Raw genomic sequence first — 19,517 nt, forward strand, 5'->3', positions numbered from 1 at the left:
TACATTTTTTAAATATTTTCTTAAATCGTTTTTAAGACTTTTTTTACAGCCCAGCTCGGCACGCAAATGGAAATCGTTTTTCTATTTATAGTTGCCGCCAAATGGAGACTATTTTAATAGTTACGAAATAGTAACTTCTGTATATTTTCAACATGAGAAGACACAATTCAAACGCACACGTTTAGCTCAAAACGAAATGGGTGAATATGTTTGCGACGGCGCTGCGAGCGGAGTGCCAACGCGCATATTTTGACAAGATGCGTGATGGGTGTCGACTCACTCCCGCTGTGTCCTGTCGGCGTTTTCAACTTCTCGGTGGATCAGCCTGGCAGGATCTGTCAGCGGGAGAGAGAAACGGACACCGCGTTACATCAGTGGAGAAAGGAAGTTGAATGAAGATGAAAAAAAACAAAAAAAGATAGCGTGATCGAAAGGCCAATGTGTACATGCTAGACAACACACAACCACTTCACTGACCAGGAAGTGAAGCTAAAAAAAAATGGTGAATTAAAAATGACGGGATTGCAATTTTCACCCATCGTTATGATTGTCCAGAGAGACGTTGTCGATTTTTTTTTTTTTTTTTACTGAAATAAAGCTCAACTGATGTTTTTCTGCCTAATTGCTGCATCTTTATACAGTAGTACAAACTGCAATCAACCTGCAGCCAATGTGACAATAGTAACTTTACAGTACTACAAACCAGTGGAGAAATATGTTCAGTTGAGTGAATAAACTGGGTTGGTTCAATTCATTACATGTCATTCACTTTACTAGAGATTTTTTTTGAAGTTGCTCCCTTTCTTAGTCCTGGTTTCAGCTTTCTTGCTGATCAGAGCATTTTGGGATGCATTTCAAGTAACCAATGCAGACTAAATTTGCATTCTTTCTCTGATTGGCTCTTGGCCAGGAAATGCAAGATAGAAGTTATTTTAATTTACAAACTAGAGACATTTTTTTAGTAAATTAAACCTCAGCAATACTTTGTGTCACTTGTAGTGTATATGACGGATGAAATTCAGACAAATGTTAACGCTTTCCTTGCCAGCGACAAGAGTTCTCGTCATGTAAAATACTTGTCTGCCAGTGACTTCCTTTTTATTCTTTTGTGGATAGAGTGATGACACCCATTGCCAGTGCTCCTCTTAATATTAAGCCTATTGAGCGCCGTAGTAATTAAGTGTGACCATTTGATGGGAGTGTTGCTCTTGATAGCTACGAAAGATGTGATCAGTTTGTTGCCTTTTCCCATAACGCTTGGCACTGAAAGAGTTCATGAAAACATCTTCTGTAGTTGTAGGGCAGGCAGTTATGAATGAGAACCGACATCCACCATTTGAGAGTCATGTAAAGTGTGATAATGCCTTCCAGTGGACACGATTGCAAAATGAACTTTCGTCTACTATATTAAACAGCATGGGGATAAAACCTTAGCTAGCTTTGTTTTTGTTACACTCTTCATACTGTGTTGTGTTTGTCACAGTGTAACTGTAAAACCATAGAAATAGTGTTAATATTACATGTCAGTATTAAAACGGAAAAAAGAACTAGTACGAGTGCAGACAAAAGTAGACCAGCGCCTGACGAATGACGGACCAGAAAAAAAAAGTTAAATGTCACCCTCTAAAGGTGGCGGAAGGTTGAGCAAAAACTGGACTGATGGACCGACGATTACAGTTTTGTATGGCTTGAAAAACAATAACGAAAAGGGGGCGGGGCTCTGATCATATCAGCCCACCAAAAAAAAATGTAAGTCGCCCACTTTTGGTTGTATTTATAATTAGTTTTATTCATCCATGCACATAATTTAGGCAGCAGACAGGTTGTAGTTTGATTCGTTGAGTTGCCTCTCCTTTGTAACTCCAAAATGAAATATTCCTGTATTTGTAATATTCCTGCATAAAATGTTTCCTTCTATTCTTACTTCCTTTTTCAAATTCTGACGAAGCCTGTTAAGACAGCATACAATTTGTATTTTGATTTGATAGTTTTCCTCTCCTGGTAACCGCAACATGTGGAATATTCATGTACTTCAAATGTATTCCTGCAAGACTTCACTTTTGGAGTTTATTTTTTTTAGTTTCACTCCCTACCGCAGCCCATTAAGGCAGCACTAAAATCGAAGGCTTAATTAGTTGTTACGTTCGCTGCCTAGCAGAGATTTTTCAAATATTAATTCTGCCTTTCTCTTGGCCTGTCTATGTTCCCTTTAAATTCATCTGGGCAGACCACATTTTGGGGCAAAATCATTCGAGATGGTCTTCTCTGGACACTAACAAGTTCATACTGTTGCAATACTCATGAGTTTTCGTTTTTTTTTTTTTTTTTTTTCCTCTCCACAGAATAGCACATTTCCTCATTCCTGTCTCAATTTCCATTCAATTTATATTGCAGCCTGTTTAGCCTGCTAAAATTTTGGAGCAAATTGGGGGCCTCTTCACTCTCAAGTAGAGACTAATTCAGAATTTAGCTGGAACACATTGCTTACTTTTTGATTTGTTGTTGTTTTTGAAAAGTCCAATCCGAAGTACAATAAGTATTTTCTAGTAAGGAATCCTATTTGCATTGTCCAATCTTTCCTTGTAACAGAATTAACGTTCGAGACTGTTAACAAAATACAGTATACGAGCAATTAAATACAAAAATATATTGTCCAAAACCAGTTTGTTAAACAAAAGCTACAGTTTTTAGAAGATATACTGTGCTGTATATGAAATGGAAACTGCAAAAACATGGTACAAAAGATGTACTGTTTATAAATAAATACAATAAGACTACTGTACTTAACTTCAGTGTTGTACTCTGTACTTTATTTTTAACGTCTTGGGGGGTATTTTGAATTGTTGTTTTGGCTTCATTTCTTGCTTGAAAATGCTATGGAAAATGTTTGCCTACTTATCATACAGTTGTGTTGATAATTGCAAGTAATTGTCCCGTTGATCATGACTGATGTCTGCTGATTCACAAGCAATTTCTTCGGAGAAAGTAAATTGCCAGAACCGTTCTTCAAAGTCTCGTAGATTTTCGACTGAGCGTCTCCAGCTACGTTCGATCGGATGCATTTCGCGGTAACTCTTCCACGGTCATTTCCGTTTTTTTTCTTATGGACGCCATAATTATGGACGTAAATGAATAACATTGAAATCGTTCGAAATAGCAGCCAAACTCGTTGCGATACAGAGTCACTTACATGTCGGCGTTTTTGGAGCCGATAATAAAAAGGAGGAGCGGATACTCCTTTATTATACGGAGCGGGAACTTTCTGTGTTACGTCTAAAGCGGTCCTCCGAATCGTTTCCTCTTTCCGACTACACGGTCCTCCGAATCGTTTCCTCTTTCCGACTACCGGAAGTTCCGTTGCAGAGAATCGATCGTTAACGTAATATAATCGCGCAAAATGTAACGCATACGTTCTTTTTTTTTTTTTTTTTTCGGGTTCGGGGATTTCCGTTCGGCAGAGGTCCGTAGTTGGGAATACTTTCTGTACATCCGTTGCCCTGTTCATTTGCAATTCCTCCAGCAGCCCCTTTAAAGAAAAATTGCTAGACGCCAGAAAATTGCTAGACGTTACCAAGTTGAATCTATCATGACATTTACAAGTTTTGTTTTTACTTTAGATTCAGAACAGTCCCACATAACTTTTTTTGTATTGTTAACTTCCCCGATTGTCTTCCATTTGATCACAAATTTGTCCTACTCACAAACTAACCAATAAATACCCTTGGTGTATAAATAAAGTTGCCGTCGGCGAATAAATGAAGGCTGCGAACGAACAAGAAAAGGAGAGATGGATGTTAAGTTAGCCCTCAAAGTGTTCCGTGCGCACACACATACACACGCACTTGCCTTCCCACTTCCTTGGCCAAGAGCTGTTTACCTCTCTATCAGCGCTGTTCTCTATAAGTAGAGAGCCAATCCATATTCACCGGCCTGAAATTCCTCTGCTTATCTTTACCCGGCCCTCAAGAAAAAAAAAAAGAAAAAAAATAGAGTCTGCATGTTCCCTTCCACGCGCACACACATATACACACACACACATACATAAACATGTCTTTACGGAGGCAAGAGGCGAGCGCGTCGGGCCGGGAGGGGGTCGGGATAAGAATCACCTTGAATTCAAAGTAGAGGATTGCGCCTCCTCGGCACGGAGAGGATGGACATGCAGGCCGCGTCGCAGCTGGACCAAGGGAGGCTTCGGGGGGCCGCCGGTGGGCTCTGGGGGACACAAATGCTGGATTTAGAGAGTGTGGGGTGATGCTTTGCTGGAATTTGTTGCTCTGCGTTGTTTGGGTGAGTTTAGAATGAATGATAAAGTACTGAGAGCCAAGAAAAAATAGTCAATATACATTTTCTGCGTGTTTGTGTGTGAGGAAGCAGGAGAGCCCAGAAAGAACCCACTTGGGCTTGGGGAGAGCATGCAAACTTGTAAGATTGGGAATTCATTCACTTAAAAGAAAAAAAAATCAGATCAGAACTGGAAATAATGTAAATGCTGGCGGGTGTAAGTTTCATCCCCATTATGAATTTGAATGTGTTCATTTTTAACATCAACCCCGGTGATAAAGGTGTGCGCACTTTTGCAACATCGTTCATTTTTACGTTTTTTTTTTCAGTTTTTGTTGTTTTCTCTTTGTTTGTTTGTTTGTGAGTTGAAAAGGATTCATGTGGGAACGTTTTCAAGTCCTCATCTTTAAAAACAAGGGATTTAAACGGGGGTGTGTAGACTTTTTTCACGCACTATGTAAACACTGTGTTTAAAATGGCCAAATTAAGCTCTATATATATATATATATATATATATATATATATATATATATATATATATATATATATATATATATATATATATATATATATATATATATATATATATATATATATATATATATATATATATATATATATATATATATAACTCTTGCTGTACATGCTTGGAGAGGTCAAAGGAAGGTTGTTTACAACATGTGGACAGCTTTTGTTATAGGTGCTCCTGTTTTGGTTAGCAAGCATTTATTGTAAAATCGGCCGTAAGCTGTTCAGATTTCTTATAGATGCGTTGCGTTGAATGTGAAGATAAACACAAGTAAGAATGTCAAAGCGGGACTCCGGAATGTGGTTGCGGACCCGTTTGGAAGTGACGGAGGCGGTTAATTGGATTAGCCCGATTCCCAACATGCTGGTTTACATCAAGTGGACCCGGGTGGGTGGCAGAGTTGAGTCGCAGACATTCAGAGTGGAAAATGTGGGGTGGGGGGGGTCTCAAAGAGTTTTCCAGCATGGGGTTGGTTGATGATTGAGGTGGGGGGGAGGCAGTCGGCCGCCTCCTTGTTTGGAGCTTCAAGTTGGGAACTCGGACGAGTAATTGCGCGCCGGTGCCTGTCATGAATATTCATGCTGGTGTGTTCAGACCTCGTCTAATTAGTGGAGAGTTAGAGGAAGAAACTCGCACCTTGCATACACGCACACCTCAACACCACCCACCGTGCAAACCCCCCCCCCCCCCCCCTCCCTCCCTCTCGAGGGAATGCTGGCAGAGTAGCCGGAGTTCATTAGTCAAAAAAAAAAAAGAGGAAAGAAAAGTTACCTGAAATGCGCATATTCGGTCTTCAAAAAAGAAGAAAAAAAAATGGACGTGAAAACATTTTTTTTCTGCATATTTGGGGGCCTATTATGCATGTCTATCAAAGACCAGGCACACACATTTATCTATTGGAGATTTTCAAAATGTAAACATGGAAAAGGAATGTCCCCTGTGGGATTTAGCGGTTTGGGGAACTCACGCTAAATATCTAATGAGACCCTTTCAACAAAAGTGTTACTTTAGGCTTACCTGTGAGGGGAAAAAAAAAAAAGCACTTCCAAATATTTTTTTTTTCTATTTTTGACCTTCAGGTGTCATAAAACTAGTCATAAAAAGTGTTTAAAATGGCCAAATTAAGATATATATGTATTTATATATATATATATATATATATATATATATATATATATATATATATATATATATATATATATATATACTTTTTACACACTTTTTATGACTAGTTTTTGTGTATATTATATCAAATGTTATTAAATGAAACATACACGAGTTATTTTCAATGTTCATAAAAATACACTAATAATTAAATGTTAATTAAAGAACCATGCATTGTAATTTCCAGCTTCCGATGGTGTGCCCTTGACCACCAGGGGGCAGTACATTGTGGAAATTCACAATAAATGAGGAAGAGATTCACAACTAAGTGACTGCACTAAGGTTTACTGATCTAAAACTACAGAAAGAAAAAAATACACCAAAATGCAATGTGATTTTAAATAATGGACTCATTCATATAAAATTATGCAGAAAGTTGGGAGAGCAGAACTTTTTTTTCTTTTTTTCCCAATGTTTTAAGCGTGAGTCATTTCATGCTGAAGATAAAGAATTTATGCCTTTTAATATTGTTTACATCGCCTGTCTACATGTGTTGCTTCATCACTTGTGTTTGAGTATTGGCTAAACTTATTTTGTAAAGAGTTATTCTTTCGTATATTTTGACGCGGAGATATCGTGGCTCGGTTCGCAAATGTCACGTGACCCAACCCGTGAGCAAATGTGATGTCGTTTTCAATTGACGGCATGTAGAAAAACGTGCATTTAAAACAGATTGATTATAGTCAACATATTATTTTGCAAATTTATCAAATTGACAATTTTTGTCATGGACAAGCAACACCAAATTATAAACCGCAGGTTGTAACATCAGATATTCAATTCATACGTAATTTTTATATTTTTATTACAAGAGTTTTCGAACTATTTTTTTAACACAGCCATCCATTCACATTTTTTCTCTTTTATTTCATAGTTGTTCAATAAATTATCACCCTGAACAGATACACACATTTGCTTTACTGGTGGATTGCCCCCTGGTGGCTGGTAAGAAAAAAAACAACTGCAGATGCTTTTGCACTGGACTATAAGCCGCGGGGCTCAAATCATGAGAAAAAAAATTGCGGCTTACAGTCCAAAATTTACACTAACTTTCTACTGCTGAACCTAGCTAAATAACTTACCACGACGCGGATGCTATTTTTGTGTGCTCGTCTATGGCATTTGTCATCGTCTATTAGCATTGCTAGCCAATTAGCAGTTGCAGATCCAGACATGTAAATCTCTTTGTTTTAGTAACCTTTTTCTTGTTTTAACGTTTATGGCCACCGCAATAGATCCTGAGTCTCACTTTTCACTCAAGACACGACATTTTATCCTCGAGTGGCAGCATGTATCTTGAAAATTTGTCTACTTTTGGTCAGTGAGTCTCGCATTTTTCTTCCCCTGCTTTTTGCTCACATCCTGCATGTTGACCTAATGTCAAGTCATGTCATGGAAGAAACTATAAATTGACACTATGGAGAATTTGGCCCAACAAAGAAGAGCTTCATATTGTATGGAGGGGGGGCTTGACTCGTCATAGCCCGAGCCCCACCCCCCCGACCCCCCTTTTTACTTCTCCTGCTCATCATCTCCCGGATTTGGCCTGGTCCACGGCGCACACGGCCTGTCATTCATTTCTGTGGGCGCCCTTTCACCGAGCGCACCATGGAGATGTGCTTGGCCACGACAAAAATGCACCGGGGGGTGGGGGGGGGGCACGATTCTTCCACAAAAACACCCCCACCTCCTCACCTCACGCCCCTCCTCTGCTGAGCATCTGGATGCGGCTTTTCCTTCCACACACAAGAGTGACTCTGTGCTGCGTTTTTTTTTACAGACGTGACCCCCAAGAACGGGGGCCCTCGAAAATAATAATAAAGTGTCAAAGTGGGTTTTTAAAGTTTTAGAAATGAATTTTACCCAACTGATTTTTTTTACCGTACAGAAAAAAGCACTGCTGTACTTGAACGCAAATGGCGTAATGTAGTGTGGAGAAGGGTAGGGTGGCCATAAATCACGTCTCTCGTCAGACCATAAACTCCACGACAAGCTCACGCAACTGCCGTGCAAGAGCTTCATCATCCAACTCCCTTGCAGATACATTAAATTAGTAAAAAGAGATGTTAAATGTATAATTATAGATTTTCATAAATACATTTTTTGATGTAATTGTTTTCTACACAATTTAATTCTATTTAATTGTAATTCATTGGGTTACACTAACACTAACTATTGGGTCTTGCTGTGGAGTGCTAAAAAGTGTGATTTATGGCCACTCGTCTTTATAAGTTCAAGATAAGTCAACAACATTGATTTATAGTCAATAATTTTTTTAAATGTACATAATTCATAGAAATGTCATGTAGTTTTACAAGAATTCTTACTTTTCTTGCAGCGAAGTGAAGTTTGTGGCCACAAGCACTTATCATAATTGTCATCATCTAGAAAAAAATGATTTATGGCCACTTGTTTTTTTTACATGATCTGATAGATGATTTCAAGATAAGTTCAAAAACAGATTCCAAAGTCTGTTCATCGCATTTGTACGATTTTTTTTCTTTTTTCTGACCTTGTCGTGGAGTGCTTTTTACTATCTAGTAAAAAGTGTGATTTATGGCACTCATCTTTATAAGTTCAAGATAGGTCAAATGTTGTTGTTTTTTTTTTTAATCAATAATCTATGAATAGTTTGTAGTTTCATGAGATTTGTTGACTTTTCTTGTCGTGAAGTTTGTAGCCACAAGTATTGTCATCATCATCTGATTTTTTTTAAGTGATTTATGGCCACTTGTCTTTCTTTTGTGATCTGATCGATAATTTATAAATGAGTAAAAAAAAGCTGAATAAAATTGCAAAGTCTGCTCAAAACATTTGTATTTTTTTTTTGACTGGTCTTGACTAGTAAAAAGTGTGATTTATGGCCCCTCGTCTTTATAATTTCAAGATAGGTCAAACATTGTTTTTAAAATGTATATTATCTATTAATAAGTTGTAGTTTTATTTATTTTTTACATTTTATTTTGTGATCTGATCGATAATTTCAAGATGAGTAAAAAAAAGCTAAATAAAATTGCAAAGTCTGCTCAAAACATTTGTATTTTTTTTTTGACTGAACTTGACTAGTAAAAAGTGTGATTTATGGCCACTCGTCTTTATAATTTCAAGATAGGTCAAACATTGTTTTTAAAAAGTATATTATCTATTAATAAGTTGTAGTTTTATGAGATTTGCTCACTTTTCTTGTCATGAAGTTTGTAGCCACAAGTATTGTCATCATCATCTGATTTAAAAAAGAAATAAAAAGTGATTTATGGCCACTTGTCCTTCTTGGGTGATCTGATTGATAACTTCAAGATAAGTTAAAAAAAAAAAAAGTCTGTTCCTCACATTTGTACAAAAAAATGTGTTTTTTTCTGCCTGATTTTGTCAAGGTGCTCGTCAGCATCTAGCTAAAAATGTGATTTATGGCCACTCGTCTTTATAGCTTCAAGACTAATCAAACAATGATTTTTAAAATGTATTTAATTTATAAATAAGAAAATATATAAGTGAATTTTTTTTTACCAAAAGTACTTGTGATTATCATGAGGGGGGAAAGTGATTTATGACCACTTGTCCTTGTATGATTTGATGGATAATTTCAAGATTAAAAAAAAAAAGATTCCAACATCTGTTCATCGTATTTTTTTACGAGTAAATCACGTGATTTTGGAATGTTTTTCCTTGCTCGGCTGTGACATCACAAACTCCACAAGAAGCACGAGCCAAAGTTCTAAATTGTTGCTTAAGCGTCAAAAAGCCATAACCACGCCTTTTCATCGATGATGACGAGCACCTGTGTCCCCCCCCCCGTGCCCCCCCCCCAAACACACACACACACACCACCCCCCTTTTCTCCCACACATTGACAATCACTGAGCCTTACCTTTAAACATCCCCCGAAAAAAAATGACAGCTGCGCCGCAATACCGCTGTAAACAAAAAAAAAAGACAACAAGAAAAAGTTGCCATGAGTGGGAAAAAAAAAATAATTCAAATGACGGCATTTAGGCATCCGGAAGGAAAGAGCTCGAGGAAAGGAACGTGCGGCCGATTGGCGACTTTTAAGGCGAATGCAACGCTGGAGATGTAAGATTTGTTTAAAGCCCCGCATTTCCATTTAAGAACGTGATTGTGTTTGCAAAAGATCCCTTTCAATCTTTGCAACACCCCCCTCGCCCCTCACCCCAGCCCCCTCACTCACTCGCTCACTTTCTCTCTCTCGGTGTGTGCGTGCGCGTGCGCGCGTGTGTGTATACCCCCTCAGCGTCTCCGAGGCTGCTTTGCAATTCATAGAATTGGTAATTTGCTATTGGGACAAAACGTGAAGGGAAAAATAATCAGATCAAGCAGGGGAAGGAGAGGAAGAGGTGTGTGTACGTGCGCGCGCGCGCGTGCGTGTGCGATGGCTGAGCGAGTGTGTGTGGACGCAAAATGCAAAAACACACACCGTTCCGCAATGTATGCGCTTCTTGAATTGTTGCGTGTGTTCAATTAAAGCAGATGTTGAGATGACATCATACTAAATATGTGAGGGAAGGCCTGGGTGAGTCAAAATATTAGGAACACCTCCGTGTGACGTGTACTACAGCCGCAACCATTAAAATGTTTTAGCATTATCTTCAATATAATAACCAACCCGCTCGTTTTGTGTCCACTTTAGTGGACATTTGTTTTTGGTTGATAGATGTTGACTCCACAACTGAGTAGGTATTCATTTTGCTTTTTTAATTGCACTCTTGTGACGTTAGGTTTTCGTTTCTGTAACGTAATTTACAACATCCTCGCGAGATTTCTCAATTCGCTCGCACTGTTGTGTCCATTTTTCTCCGGAGGACAGCAAAGTTTATTGCATTCAAACCAAATAAATTTTGGAGAGAAAAGTATGTCCTCTATTGAATAAGTTGAATAAGTATGATGATCTAGACCAAAAACAAATGTCCATTAGAGTGGACACAAATGAATACGCCGTGTCTCAGGAGGACAAGTTTTTAGTTATTTTATTTTTTTTAAGTATTTCTGTCTGAAGACTGAACTTTGTCAGTTCTTGATTGCTTTTTTTTCTTGCGGAACTGTCAATTAGACACGTGGCTTTCTTTTGTAAATATCATCCCAATATTCCATAAATACATTCAGCAACCATGCTGTGGAATACAATAGTCATCATAAATACATTGAATTGGGAAAAACTACAATTCAGGGATCAAAATTCAGTTTGGGTGTCTACCAATCTTGGAAAAAGTTGGATCAAAAATAACCCAAATATGGGTTAAAAGTGGGCCAACCCAATTGTTGGGTCGATTTGACCCGATTTTTTTGGGCCACTTATATACAAAACAAGAAAGTTTCAAGGTAGTCTTGTGCAAAATGACTAATTTTGAGGAGTTGTTATACACCAATTTGGGTCATATTGACTCAAATATTTATTTGCTGCCTTTTTTGACCCAACCGTTTTTAAAATTGGTACTCGCCCAACCTCAAGCAGTCGTACGATCACTGAGTACAAATTAGGAGGGATTTTTTTTATTTATTTTAAGTAAAATACTATAGTGGAACATACACAGTAGGCCTGTTTTTTTAAATGTTTTGTTTTTGAGGGGAAATTTCAAAAGTATTAGTCATGTTGTATCGGTGCTTGATATCGGTAATGAATCGATTGTTGCCAACTTGTATTGGTCTGAAAATCGAAGGTAAGGTGTTAAACATCCCGAGTCAATACACACATACACATTCTCATTAAAGGAATGAATGGACAGATGGTCCCCACATGCTTGTATTTTTAAGATCAACCTGTGTGTGTGTGTGTGCTCCATATCAGTTTTATTTAATTGTAGTCGCCTTCCACGCGGCTCATAATCTCTTTTTGTTAATAAAACGAAATGAAAGCATTAATCGCGACTCTTAAGCAGGAGACAAACAAGGTTTGTGACACAATTGCTGAATGGAGAAGGGGAAAAAAAATAAACAGTGGCTTTATAATCAACTCACGAAGGTGCGTGTAATGTTATTGTAGTGTACATAAAGCATGACTATAGGGCTCCCCGTACGAGTATTATTATGAAAATTAATGGAGTAAAAAAAAAAAAAGTGGGTTCCACACGTGTGGACTTTTAAGGTGAACGCGCACACGAACGTCGGAGGAGAGAAAAAAAAAAAAGCTCGGCGGGCGGGCACGCGCGTCCCCCCATCCTCCGCCTATCGCGCGCGTCCCCGCGGGCCTCCGTCGGAGCGGAGCCAATGCTCGGCCGGCGGAGGCGTGTCCTGCGGCCGGCCCAAGACCTCCCCGAGCATCCGCCGACGCCGACCGGGGCTCTAAAGCCCGCAGAGCTCCGAGGCGCGCGTCACTTGTGCGAGTCGGAGCCATGGCGACAACAGCTCAGTACATCCCGCGGAATAACTCGCTGCCGTCCAACCCGCTCATGCACCCGGACTCGGACCGCATGCACCAGGGGACCACCTACCGGGAGGTGCAGAAGATGATGCACCACGAGTACCTGCAGGGGCTGGCGGCCACCAACACGGGACACCCCATGAGCCTGACGCACCACCAGTGGCTGCAGCCGGCGTCCAACAGCGACTGGTCCAGCGGCACGCACCTGGGCCAGCAGGACCACAAAGGAGGCGGCCGGGAGGACCTGACGGCCGCCGGTTTCCACCACCGGGCGCACCTGGTGCACCAGCAGACGCCGGGCGCGCACCACGCCGCCTGGGCCCCGGCGAGCGGCGGGCACCACCTGCCCCCGCTGTCGCCCGCGTCGGGAGGCGGCGGAGGAGGCGGCGGCGGCGGCGGCGGGGGCGGAGGCGGCGGCGGCGGAGGCGGCGGCGGTCACCAAGCGCTGGTCTACGCGCAGCCGGGCTACACGAACCTGAACGCCATGCTGGGCTCCCCGCACCACGGCATGCGCGAGGCGCTCCACGACGACGCCTCGGCCGCCTTGCACGACGGCCACATGGAGTCCCCCCAGCAGGCGTTCGGCCACCCCCAGGAGCACTCGGACGAGGACGCGCCCAGCTCCGACGACCTGGAGCAGTTCGCCAAGCAGTTCAAGCAGCGGCGGATCAAGCTGGGCTTCACCCAGGCCGACGTGGGCCTGGCCTTGGGGACCCTGTACGGCAACGTCTTCTCGCAGACCACCATCTGCCGCTTCGAGGCGCTGCAGCTCAGCTTCAAGAACATGTGCAAGCTCAAGCCGCTGCTCAACAAGTGGCTGGAGGAGACCGACTCCAACACGGGCAGCCCCACCAACCTGGACAAGATCGCCGCGCAGGGCCGCAAGCGCAAGAAGCGCACCTCCATCGAGGTGGGCGTCAAGGGGGCGCTGGAGAACCACTTCCTCAAGTGCCCCAAGCCGTCGGCGCACGAGATCAGCACTTTAGCCGGCACGCTGCAGCTGGAGAAGGAGGTGGTGCGCGTGTGGTTTTGCAACCGGAGACAGAAGGAGAAGCGCATGACGCCCGTGGGGGTCCCGCACCCCAACATGGACGACGTGTACTCCCAGGCCGAGACGCCCCCGCTGCACCGCTCGCTGCACAGCCCCGTGCACTGACTGACTCCCGTAGCGGGCTCCTGACCAAAACAAAAAAAAAAAAAAAAAAAAAAAAAAAGGGGGGGGGGGGTGGACTTTGTGGAGTTTACGCTATTCCGGACTTTTGGGGAGGGGGGACGTTGTGTGCAGTTTTTCAACTTAGCATTGGGAATTCATGTTCAAAAAAAAGTGACGAATATTCCATTTAAAGCGAGACGCAGATTTATTTACCGAAATTATAGATGGAAGGAGAATCCGCATCTCCTCGTTTTTTGAGGGGGGACCGTGAACGCACCACACGCCTGCAAAAACAAACAAAAACACTGGAGATGAAAAGTCAGCACTGAACGAACTTTTTTTTTTTTTGCTTGTTATTATTAGTTGTGTCTTTTATTTTCCTCCGCACAAACCATTCAACCCGAGTGTCGTGTTTTTGGGGGGCTTTGGAAATTTGCGACGGGAGCTCATCAGGGTCAAAATTTGGGAGGTGAGAAATTGACAAATATTTCAAGTGCACCAGGACGAACACGATCCTGATTGCGCTCCTCGTTTGTATTTTTTGAAACGCGTCGCAATTTGTACAAGCAGACGATAAAAACGAATCTTTCTTTTTTTTTTTTTGCATGGAGCACTTACTTTTTTATTGTCAAAACAACTTTCACACATTTTGCCCCTCACCACCACGGCAAGTTGGAGCAACTCAGGTAACTTTCAGTGCCCCCCCCCCCTCCAACCCCCCCGACCGAAACATGACTTTCTCCGACACTTAAAAAGCCGCGGGGCCTTGAAGGCAACGCGGCGAATGGGATTTTTGTTTTATTTTTGTTCTCCTTTTCAAATCGTATTTATTTGACGTCTTTGTGTGTTATGAAGCAGTCCAAAAAAGAAACAAAAAAAGAGCAGTGCTATACACCAGACAGTTGAAGGATTTTTTTCCAAGAAAAAAAATGTTGAAAAAAAAAATGATTTTAGAGAAAAATGTGTAAATATGTCCAATATGTAAAACTTGTATTTGTTCTGAAATATGTTTTTTTTGTTTGTTTGTTTCTTTCTTTCCCGGGCAGTTTTGTACACTTACTAATAATATCCCAGAAGATATTTTAATATGATTTTTGATTTATTGATGACTCATTTATAAATATATATTTATTATTTCTTCAACGTGTTTTTTTCTTGTTCGTTTAGCTCTGTTGTTGTTTTCTTTAATCTATTTGTTGCAGTCTCTTCTTTGGTTGTACGTTGATTGCTCTCCAAAATGTAGACTGCAAAGTCACATTTCTATTTATGTTATAGTAATATTTTATTACTTACATAAAAACGTATATACAAGAAAAAAATATCTCTGTTTTGCTGTTCTTTCTTTTGTTGGGCTTGCACCACGACAGGCCGCATTGAAAATTGATTTCAACGTTTCATAATAACGTGTTGTTATTGATTATTATTATTTTGCGTCACGAATTTGTTATTGAGTTGTGCGACGTATCGAATTTTTAGAGTTTTGACTGACGATAATAATCGCGTGGAGCGGTACAATTAGGCGCGTTTTAATCGTGCGTAACGACATTTTGTATGCTGCAAGCATGTGAAATTGTTTTCTAATCGTAAAGGTGTCTGCAGGCTATTTACCTGAAAATAAAAGAAAATCTAAATTAGAAAATTATTCATCTCAAAAGGCCTCCAAGTTGAAGGAAATCTCGGCCTCCTAATGCTTTAATTTACTCCCAAATGTTGAAATTATTAATCATTTGATCATTTGAGATTGGGATTTCATCGAAATCCATCGTCAACGTTCTGTGGCATGCGTAAATGTGGTTAGTAATTTTTTGCATAGGCGACTTTAAAATAAACGGTACGTTTGTTACGTTACGCATTAAAAAATAAAATATTTGTGACCGAACGTTGGTCTTTATCGTCGAATGTTGCAGAAAATCCTTCCCTCGCAAACTGCACCTTTATTTTCGATTTACCGCGTGATTGCAAATAAAACAAAAGCATATTAAATAATTGCATATGCGCGTGTTGTTTTCATCTTTCATATTTTAGCCGTTTCTTTGAAGACATCCGCGCGCTTGAAACAGATTAAGTAAAGGGGGGCGGGAAAAATATCATTCTTGATTATGTTTGCATTGTTCATCGCGACTCGCAACGTCAGTCAAAAGCTTTTTTTTTTTTTTAAATAAAGTATCCAATTAATCGTGTGCTAAGCTTATATTTATCCTGTTTTCTCCACTGATTCTGTTCCTTAATGCGGAAGAAAAGCAGCACAATATGAATAATTTCTATACAAAAGTTAGTGATTGAAACACGCTAAAAAGCAAAGGAGGGGATGAAGATTGAAAAAAAAAAAAGTGTGTGTTTGCACAAGCTCAAGTGGTCCCAACTCCACTCGGAAATAGCAGGCCAAACTCTCAAGAGTGAAGCACAGGCGCCCCCATCTGGTTCAACGGTGGTACTGCGTGATAAGCGCTCCACAAGCGTTAGGAAACATGAAAAACGCTGAACATTATCACGTGTTTACGCAACAAAACTTGGGAAAGTCTTCTTAAAAAACAATTTTGAGACTCTTTGCATACTCACTGGACACTTCTTTAAATTCATCTAAAGAATAACGGCGGCGGGAGCATCCAAACAAACCCTCATTTGAATTGCCTTTACTTATTATTATATACTGTCGAGCATTCTGAGGAAAATTTATATATATATATATATATATATATATATATATATATATATATATATATATATATATATATATATATATATATATATATATATATATATATATATATATATATATATATATATATATATATATATATATATATATATATATATATATATATATATATATAGGGATGTGGGGGGAAGCCGGAGTGCCCAGAGAGAACCCACTTAGGCTAGGGGAGAACATGCAAACTATAAAGAGGAAGGCACAGTGTACATATTGTATTTTCATATATATATATATATATATATATATATATATATATATATATATATATATATATATATATATATATATATATATATATATATATATATATATTTAAAGATAGAGGTAGAGAATACAGTTTGTATGCTTTATGTAACTATATATAGTATATACAACATATATACTAGTATTTACCTAGTATTTAGTATTATGTAAACATGTTCAACGATACGCATTATTATTTTAGGATTATTTAATAGATTTTCATCAATGTACATTGAAAATATATGGATTAAATACGTGAAATTAAATGTACATAAATTATAAATACGTTTTTCTTCTTGTTGCCCAACCAGGGCAAAATATTTAACACAGCACTCTAAAAACGTTTGGTAAAACGTGAAATGTATTATGTGTCAAAGAAGGACTCCTTTTGAAGCAAGTTTCTGACACAAACTTTTATTACAATCTTAAAAAAGGTTGTTTCATAGAAAACAATTCTAGAAGGTTGAATACAATTGACTCAAATATTCGTTTTTTCCTTTCTTGACTTATAATTGGTTTAAATTTGACCCAACTGTGCTTTCTTTTTTGTTGAATTAAATATTTTATGATTACATGGGGGGGGGGGGGGGGGGGGGGGGGGGGTTTGTGTCTTACTGCTCTATCTTACTTTACCACAGATGTTTTTTTTTATATATACCATTTAACCCTTTCATCTTGTCCTATCAGGGCTCACCACAGTGAGTCACGTGACGGATGATACATTTTAATGGAACGATATTTCACTCGTGAAAAATGGACATAAGTTTTAATACGCAATCAAGTCAGTTATGCACGGATAGTACACTCACACTTGAAGTGTCTCGTGAGCGCCACCTTTCTGAAAAAGCAAGCATCGTCATCTCACGAGCGCATGCAGCAGGGATGTGGATTAGTGATGATTAGCGGGGATTATGACTGGTTAATGGTGGGAAAATACATCAGGAACCATTGGCTGTGTGTGTCGGGGGGGTGTGGGGGGTTTCACTCACACTGGCGGATTTGCATTGATCCACAGCAAATGAATGAGGATTAGCAGCATCCAGCTCTCCGCCGACAGATAAATAACATTAAGCGTATTATGCGCCATCGCCTGCTATTAATGACACCACAATGCCGGCAATTATGGAAATATGGAGAATAACGGGGCGCGCCGCTCGCTACCTGCTTAGGATTCCCGGGAATCCACATCATCCTCTTGTCGGAGGCCTTTAAGTATTTAGTCATTCCGATTTTTTTTTTCAAGGCCTACTGAATGTGTTTTCTGCTTCATCTTTTATTATTTGTGTTAAATGTCTTCACGTTTCCCTTTAGGAGGATCAGTCACATCATCTGCTCCACGAAATTGATTTGATCTGATTTTCAAAACATATGCAAAAATGCCCTTGTTAATCTTATTCTCCGTCGAACTAATCGGCCGCTTCCGCCAGCGCGTAAGAATCAAAATGTTGAGGGGAAAAAAATGCGTCCAATCTGCCTGCAACAGCATTTTCTCATAATGCGTAAAGCGGCGTTTCTCAAATAAGGTGCAACGTGAGATTTTAAAAGGGTTTGTGCCGGAGTTTATGCCAGCGATAGGAGGATTCTCGGTTTCTTTTCAAATTAAAAGCAAATGAATTGGAACATGAAGACACTTATTACTAAATGGTGGTATGATGATCCTTTTGCAAAGCGTTCTATGTCCTGGTTCAATTTGATACATTTTTTTTTTAATTTATTGATTTAATTTGTTTTTTTTCTGGCAGCACATGGTGTCGCCGGCACTATCTTCTGGAGCTGCTGGATTATAAAATAATAAAATATAAAATGAATAGAAAGTGCTAGGTTCAAACATCTTTAGCAAAACTTTCTATGCTTTTATTTTGTTACATTTTGTTCAATTTTATACAGATGTTTTTATTGTTTTGGTTTTTATTATTTTATTATTTATTTAATTTGTTATTTTTCTGGGAACAGACTGGAGTTATAAAATAATGAAATATATAAAATTAATATTAAGTACTTAATATAATCATAAAATCAATATACTGCATACCGGAGTATAAATAAATGAATCTAAATAATAAATAAATAATAGAAATAATGCATAAAAAATGATAATACTGCACAGTAGTTTCAAAGTATAATAAATAAGCCACTATTTTTCTTTTTTTTTTTCTTTAAATCCGAATATGTTTTGTGCTGATTGAGGGGGACTTGACTGGAAAAAAATATTTCACAGGAGATACATCACAAAAACAAAACAGGTTGAGAACTACTGTGACAAAATATTGGATGTTTTTTAATGCTAATAAATTTAATAGTTTTTATACTAAGGGAGATAGCTATGGCCTGATAATCAGTTTTATGATTGACCCTGATTTTAAAGAGACACTCCTTATTTTCCTAAACTAGAGACAATATGATTAGAGTCGAGTCAACGTGCTGCTTCTTTGAAGACAACGGGCAGGGGGGTCTGAAAATAGCTCACCAGTTATGGGACACTGTGACTTTTTAAGAAGAATTCAAACTTAGGAAGAATTTGACCATTTCTTTACTTAACATGGTACAAATATCTTGATATATAATAAATATATAAATATATTATATATAATACTGTAAATAGAATTGTGCCATCTTCAAAAACTCCACTTCAGACGGGGACTCGAACCCAGAACCTCAGAACCGCGGGTCAGATTTGTCGACCTCTAGCGTGTGCGCTAAATAAACGGCGATCGATTGCGTGGGTTCCTCCCGCGACACGATTGATGTGATCCCAGCTGAAAAAAAAGGGAACGAATCCCTCAGTGTTCTCATATCTCGATTCTCCTTTTCACCGTTTATGTAATAAATACTCAGGTCCCATATTGAGGGGGGGGGGGGGGTGCTTTTAGAGGGGGGGGGGGTAAAAAAAAAGTCGAATAATGCCTTTTTTCATCAAAAATTCCCTCTCTTCCCCCAGCTCAAGGTTTCCTCCTCGGAGCCACTTGAAAAGGTGGGCAACAATGTGGCCACACGGAGAAACACCTCGTTACCATATGAAACGCTCCGGCGGTGAACCGGAGGAGACGGGGAGAAT

The 19,517-nt window shown here is 39.5% G+C and overlaps 2 protein-coding genes and 1 long non-coding RNA gene across 5 annotated transcripts in view; 2 read left to right on the forward strand and 1 right to left on the reverse strand.

Annotated features, from left to right (window-relative positions):
* LOC148426225 (uncharacterized) overlaps positions 1-4,640 on the reverse strand; it is a 19,090-nt gene extending 14,450 nt beyond the window's left edge. Inside the window, exons 1-3 of the long non-coding RNA XR_015864968.1 lie at positions 4,110-4,640; positions 3,878-3,961; positions 281-335 (exon numbers count right to left, since the gene is read on the reverse strand). This is a non-coding gene — a long non-coding RNA (uncharacterized LOC148426225). The remainder of the gene's footprint in view (positions 1-280; positions 336-3,877; positions 3,962-4,109) is intronic.
* Positions 1-19,517, forward strand: part of LOC148426224 (uncharacterized) — a 304,347-nt gene that overhangs the window by 259,462 nt on the left and 25,368 nt on the right. The window contains exon 6 of one of the 3 annotated variants that reach the window (XM_088409380.1): positions 325-4,762. The exons of the other annotated variants lie outside the window; for them this stretch is intronic. The gene's annotated coding sequence lies outside the window, so the exon portion shown is untranslated. Of the gene's footprint in view, positions 1-324; positions 4,763-19,517 lie in introns of those variants that run through there. 3 annotated transcript variants of the gene reach the window in all.
* Positions 12,134-13,570, forward strand: pou3f1 (POU class 3 homeobox 1). Its single transcript, XM_088409375.1, has one exon. It carries the CDS (start codon positions 12,322-12,324, stop codon positions 13,504-13,506), a length of 1,185 nt encoding a protein of 394 aa, XP_088265501.1. The 5' UTR covers positions 12,134-12,321; the 3' UTR covers positions 13,507-13,570.

The sequence above is a fragment of the Hippichthys cyanospilos genome, chromosome 3 (assembly GCF_059441005.1).
Source record: "Hippichthys cyanospilos isolate Australia breed blue-spotted pipefish chromosome 3, RoL_Hcya_1.0, whole genome shotgun sequence".
NCBI classification, from domain to species: Eukaryota; Metazoa; Chordata; class Actinopteri; order Syngnathiformes; family Syngnathidae; genus Hippichthys; species Hippichthys cyanospilos.